Source organism: Citrus clementina, unplaced genomic scaffold (assembly GCF_000493195.1).
Source record: "Citrus clementina cultivar Clemenules unplaced genomic scaffold, Citrus_clementina_v1.0 scaffold_13, whole genome shotgun sequence".
Classification (NCBI taxonomy): Eukaryota; Viridiplantae; Streptophyta; class Magnoliopsida; order Sapindales; family Rutaceae; genus Citrus; species Citrus x clementina.
The window spans coordinates 173369-179984 of record NW_006263113.1 but is presented as its reverse complement, the minus strand read 5'-3'; the positions used below and the strand labels follow the sequence as shown (position 1 = coordinate 179984).

Genomic DNA, 6616 nt, shown 5'->3' with positions numbered 1-6616 from the left:
GACATCCGAGAAGGTGCTTGTCCCCACTCTCTAGATTTATCAAAAGGCACTATATTTTCGAAACCTATGATTCGTCGGTAAAAATCGACGTTACCGACGTGACAAAATTTTCTACTATGTATCAACCAATTAGATCTAGTGTTTTGTTGGCAAACAAGAAATGCTTATTTACCTTTAATACTCCACTCAGACAAGTTGGCATGTGCTACAAAAAATATTAGTTCTTTCACACTTATATTTATTGGTTAATTTGCTAATTAATTTTTTTATAAATAAATTAATTAATGTCAAGAATATTGTTGCAATATTATTATTGTAAAAGAAAAGAAACAAACAATGATAAGAATGTAACATATTGAACAATAAGAGTGTTTTTACGCACTTTTTAAAATTTGGAGATTAAACGGACACTTATATCAAAATTTAGGGATTAAACGAGTATTTACCCAATCAATTACACTCATAATTTATAATGTTGATATTTGAGATTAATTACACTCATAAGAGGCCAACTATAATGAAAGGGCACTGCTATACCAACAAATTTTAGTAACATTGTAAAAATGGCAATAAGATAGCCTGGAACAGCTAATAGGTACAAAGAAAATTAGCAATAATCAATTGGCGAGAGCATCATCATCATCATCATCATCATAAGTTTATGGCTACCCCAAAAACTGATGTGGAACCCCAAAGAAATAACTTGGTTGAAGCATTCCGAAAACTTAATTGGCTTGAAAATTAAAAGGATCTTTCTCTAGTTGCGGCGTTGAACTAAAAACGGCTTGAATGTTATCAATACTCCAATTGCCTAACCACGTTTAAAATGAAGAAAACCACTGGGAACCTGAACTCAAACTACTGGCATAAAATAATAGCATTGGTAGGACCTAGCTGGCATTACAATTGAAAAACTACTGGAATAAAATAATTTTTGGCGAGTGGAAGAGTATTTATGCTTTCAGTAAAAACTAATGAATAAATAAATATTGGATCGACAACTATAAATATCTTGAACAAAAAGAATAGAACACAGAAGAAAAGCAAAAGCACCATCTGCATAAAGAACCAAGAATAACAACTGAATCTCTCTACTTTTATTAATTAATAACAACCAAATTTAGATAGAAAAAAAAAACAATAAGTTTTCTGCATCATAAAAAGTAGACCCGAATGAGGCAATTCATCAAGCACTAAACCTGCATTCGAAACACAAACGAATAACACTTAAGAGAAAGCGGATTTCAAATCAAAAAGTAAATACATAAAATCAACATTTAATTCGCCAGTACACCTAAATTACTCTAGAAATTCAAATTTATTGCTAATTAAACACTATAAAATATAAAAAAAAAAAAATCTAAAAACAAAAATATGTCGACAATCAAATCAAAATCAATACCTCTAATTCGATTCCAAGAGTCTCAGGCACGGGTCGCACGATAGAGTGAACGAGCTTGCTAATTGTTCTGCCTCTATTTACAAGCTTAACTATTCTTTTGCTCAAGTCAATGTGACCTTTTAGCTTGTCACACAGACCATGACGGCTCGACGCGGCTGACTTTGATGATGCTAAGAATACGACTCTATAAGATCTCCAAGAAAATGATAAATCCTTTTGAAGTTGTTGTGCTTGAGAAGGCGAGCATTTAGGGTTTAGACTTTGATGAAGTCGAAAGAAAAAACTACAAAAATTGAGAAAGAGAGAGTGTGTTTTGACCTAGAGCTTCGATCTTCAACTCAACTGTTTTGCTTCTGGTTCGATCTATCATTATTCATTAAGAGGCTAGAGAGGTTGAGCTGCTTGATCTGTTTCTGCTTTTGGTTTTGGCCTTTGTTTTATTTTGGTATTTTGTTTTGTTGAGATACTGTGTCAGGAAAGAGAGGGAAACGATTTTGTGAAGAAAGAGAAGATGAAGACTTAATAATTTATCTAAATTTTATGTCCAAAACGACATCGTTAAGAATAAATGAAATAATAAATTTCAAAATAAAATAAAATATAAAATCTTCGCATGAGTGAAGGTTTATGATCCTATAATATCAATAACTGTTGATGCTGGTACGTTAAAAATGTTAAAAACTACGTAAGTCATCAAATACTGATATTTTTTTATTTAATATTAAACATAATATCAGCGAATTGAGAAATTTTATAATTCATTAGTAGTAATATAATCGATTGATGTATGCATGACATGTATAATTAAATTTAATGTAACCATTATTTTACATAATGATCTTTCACAATAAATACATAAATATCACAGTATCATTTACTTGTTATATAATTGTTATAATACTTCTAATGCATTATAGAATTTCTCCAAAAAATGTCATTTTTCTTCTACCAATAATGTATACTTAATATTAATATTTTCGTTCAATCATACAAGGTTGGTAACTTTAATTGCAGTAACTGATTCAAATTCAGTAGATGTTTCCATTAGATATGTTTTTTTACTGCATTGCATAAATCGATGAAGACCCGTGTTGGGCTTACATATTGCTTCCATTGGGCTGGACTATATCTGAACAGCGGCCTACACAAGTATACAACATAAATCAAACCCGGCTCCCGCCTGTTTTTAGACATGTTTGCACTATATTTATTTGATGATGATGATGATAATAATAAGATCCCCCTAAGTTACATGCATGTAACTTACAACCATCTCACATTAATAGTGAGTGGACCAACATTATTCACTATTTATGTGAGAGGGTTATAAGTTACATGCATGTAACTTAGCATTAGCCTAATAATAATAGTTTAAAAGCATATGTTTATATTTTTCAAATATTGTATTGGTCAGCATATCTTTGCTCGCTCCTCAACTAAACTTTTCTTATAATTGTTCGTTTGCATGCGGTCGTTAAACTCATTTCATAGCAAATTTAGTACCACTTCAGTCTTCCTCTTTCGAGCTACGTAGTGGTACAAGAATCTCCCGTAACAATTTTTAGTTTAGTATAGATCTACCATCAAAGTTTTAAAATAGACATAAATAGTTTATTCTTCCCCAAGAATGCCTGAGAATAGGCTTGGTCTTTTAGATTTTCTATTAAATGAAAGTGTTGACCAATTTGACCAAATAAAATTATAATTTCATCCTTTAATTATAACGAATAATTAATGTAAAATGATAAATGTCCATAAACTTTATTTTAATTTTCTTTTCTTACCCTTTGCTCTCTCTCTCCCCTTTCTAACAAATGCTGTCCGGTTAAAAAATTTCGAAAGACTTCATTTTTAATTTTTAATCGATTATAAATTTTCACAATCAATCTTTTCTTTTTCTGGTCTACTGAATTGGTTGGTTCGAAAGAGAGTGCTTTCGACGCACAAACCATATATAGAAGCTTTGGACTACTAAGATTAGGCATTAATTTAACATTGGGTCGTTATACTTTGACGGAACGTAATTCAAAAATGTATAATGGAGGTTTCCTTAAGGTCCATAATTCAGTACTGTGTTTATTTATTAACTCTTTAGCAATAACAAAGGCAACAATTTTTTTTTTTTCCTACCTGAAATAAAATTCTTTGATTAACAAAGAAAGATCTAACAAAAGGGTACTTTTTCCAGCCAAGACAATCACGGTTTGAACTATTAATTATTTGTGGCCTTTCCATTACTCGAGGCACCAAATCAAAAAGTGAAAAAAAGAAAAAAAAATTACTTAAGGCACAATCCTGTGACTTTTCAACCTATTAATCCATGTGATAAACGAATTCTTAGAGTTCCTGAAACCCAAGAACCCGTGCTCCTTACTCTTGTTCATACTAACAAAATAACCCGCACCAATATTCAACACCACATCTGCATATGACCAAACAGCAACCTCATTCAATTTTGTTGGCTGCAGCTGATTCTCTCTCACAATCTCCTCCCACACACTTTCTTTACCTTTCATAACTTCCTCCAATCTCACCCTCTCACTACCCATTTCTTCTCCAAACCCATAATTCTCAATCTCAAACTGCTCAGCCAACACTTTCCATAAATGCTTCCACTTAAAAACATCTCCATTGGTGCAATTGAAAGCTTCGTTTCTTGCATTAGGATCCACTGCCCCCCAAATTTCCTGCTCCGCAACCAACTCTGCGTCTGAAAATTCTTGGAAACCTTCCCAAGCATCTCTAGTCCCATGAAATACAAGAGGAGCACCTTCGTGTTTACAAATAGCTGCGTACACGCAGAGAGTGCCTATAATATTCATCAAACTATGAGGTGAAAACCCAAATATTCCGGAAGGTCGGTGTATGGACCAAGTCAAACCCCGTCTTTTGTCAACTTCTTCAAACAATATATCTTCCTGATTATAGTAAAAAAGTGATACGTTTAGTCTTGGCAAATCCTCAGTAAAAGGCGGATCGTGAGACGGTATCTTGCCAATACACTCGAATGGACCGACGTAATGTTTGCCTCCGGTTTGGAGACAGATGTGGCGGAGATTAGGCGCATTCGGGATTACAGAACGGAGCACGTTACGAAACATGGCGCCGTTGATCTGACAATTCTCGGCTTCAGTGGGACGGCTGGCCCACGTCACATAGAATATGTGGGTGACGTCAGCGAGTTTTGAGAGCTTGGCTTGCGTATCGTCTGGGTCCGAAACGTCGCATTGGATGTAATCAATAGGGTACTTGGCGTTCCAGTTAGGCCTGGGACGTCGCGCCACCCCGTAGATCTTCCACGGGCCACCGGGGGTATCTGGTCGGGGCAAAATCTCAGCTAGGCTGTTGCCTACAATTCCTGTCACGCCTACTACAAGTCCCACGTTCTGGTAGTCTTGAAGTCGCGCATCTTCTTCCAATTTGTTCTGTACAGCGAAAATTAAACAAACATTATTTTAAATATCAGCATGTTACGTGTATGTATAAGCTTTTCAAGTGAAGAGACTTAATTAGAGGGTTGATCTTTACCTTAGCAGCGCCAATACTACCTGCCCAGCGCCAGCTCATTTTTTGGTGAATCTGGAAAATTGATGATAAGTTTGGAGACTGCTTATATATAAACAATTATACGAGCACTTTCTAGAAGGTAATTTTCCGTTGAAGTTAGATAATGTGAATATGTGATCAATAATGAAAGATCTAATATCATAATGTGTGGTGAAATGTGGTTCCGGCCAAAGGCCAAGCTTCGTACTGTCATTGTCAGTCAGTTTGCTTTCCCGCAGTTTTCAAGCTCGGTGCCAACTCAAATAAATAAGTAGGCCAGTGTCGGTGACCATTGCAATAAAATCGCCCTACGATTATTACGGAAGCTTCAGTACGTGGACCCTGAGTTTTAAACCTAAAATCAAATATGTCTCTTCACTTTTATAATTTGCTTAAGGCACACCAGTCCTGTAACTTTTCGGATTTCAATATCAGTTTTGGGACAAAAAGAGTCCTTCAATTTGTATTTTCAATATCACAACAACTATTATATACTAAATAGCTGTAGCTTTTAAGATATAACTGTCCAATCTTAATATCAAATAAGGTCTTGAAGCCCGTTTGAAATTGTTTTTGGGAGTTCCCAAAAGAAATTTTGAAAAACTAAATGTCAATTTTGGTATTTAACAATTTTTTAAAAAAATTACTTTTAGCAAAATCACCCCATCCTATATCATATTTTGAAAAGCGTGGAAGGAGTATCTTTTCATAATCGGATTTTGAAAATCAATTTTACAGTTAATACAATTTCATATATATATTCAATTATATTATGAAAATCTAAAATTATCCTTATTAATTAGGAAATAAACTCATTAATTTAAAGAGATTATTATTACCAATTATATTAAGATAACCAAATAAAAAAATGAAATCAATAATTTAAAATATTCATTTTAGTTATCAATTATTATATATACACAATAAAAAAAAATTCATACATGTTTATAAATGCGTAAATAAATTTTATTCAACATTGTGTTCAATTGATTTATTGATTTATTTATATTTTTACAGCAGTTTAATAGTAAAATTTACTAAACACAAACGACTACTTTTAAAATTTGCAGTAATTTTAAAAATAAATTTTATCAAATATTTAACTAATTCTCTTTACAGCTAATTATTTTTACAGTATTGCTAACAGTAATTATTTTAAAAACTACAGCACTATTAAACTGATTTTTAATTTGTTTGGCTACTTAAAAGGTTTGATATTAAGACAATTGAACTATTTATATGGCAATAATTGACATGATTCTAGAAGCCAAAACATCAATTTTTTTTTCGTATCAAATGGTGTGAAATGAACGCAACATGCATTTGTAGTCTATTGAAATATCAAAATTGTCCTCAAATCGTAAATCTCAGTCATTTACACCCAGGAACCTAGGACGAGTGATTATGAAACTCGATATATGAATAAATGAAAAATTCATTTTTTTTCCTCCTAAATTTTAGGAAATAGTTAAAGATGTTCATATGAATGAATGGAAGATTTTTTTTTCCCCTTTCTCATCACATTAATTCATGTGAATATTCATGAGGTTTATTTGAATGAACAGTTTTTTTCTCAATAAATCTGCCATCATGAAAAAAGTTTTGGCTCTTCTGTATAATTTGAAAATCATAGAAAAAATATATCAATAAAATAATTCTACATAATTT

General features: G+C 32.6%; 1 protein-coding gene across 1 annotated transcript; it reads right to left on the bottom strand.

Annotated features, from left to right (window-relative positions):
- Window positions 1-3561: 3561 nt before the first annotated feature.
- Window positions 3562-5079, bottom strand: LOC18053615 (3-oxo-Delta(4,5)-steroid 5-beta-reductase). The gene is made up of 2 exons (XM_006449949.2): window positions 4931-5079; window positions 3562-4827 (listed from the first exon to the last, which is right to left on the bottom strand). Exons 1-2 carry the CDS (start codon window positions 4967-4969, stop codon window positions 3685-3687), a joined length of 1182 nt encoding a protein of 393 aa, XP_006450012.1. The 5' UTR covers window positions 4970-5079; the 3' UTR covers window positions 3562-3684.
- Window positions 5080-6616: the final 1537 nt, after the last annotated feature.

Coding starts and splice junctions, on each gene's coding strand:
- LOC18053615 (XM_006449949.2), bottom strand. CDS start 4,969: ATGAGCTGGCGCTGGGCAGGTAGTATTGGCGCTGCTAAG. Junction 4,828..4,930: donor GTAGTATTGGCGCTGCTAAG/GTAAAGATCAAC, acceptor TTCGCTGTACAG/AACAAATTGGAAGAAGATGC.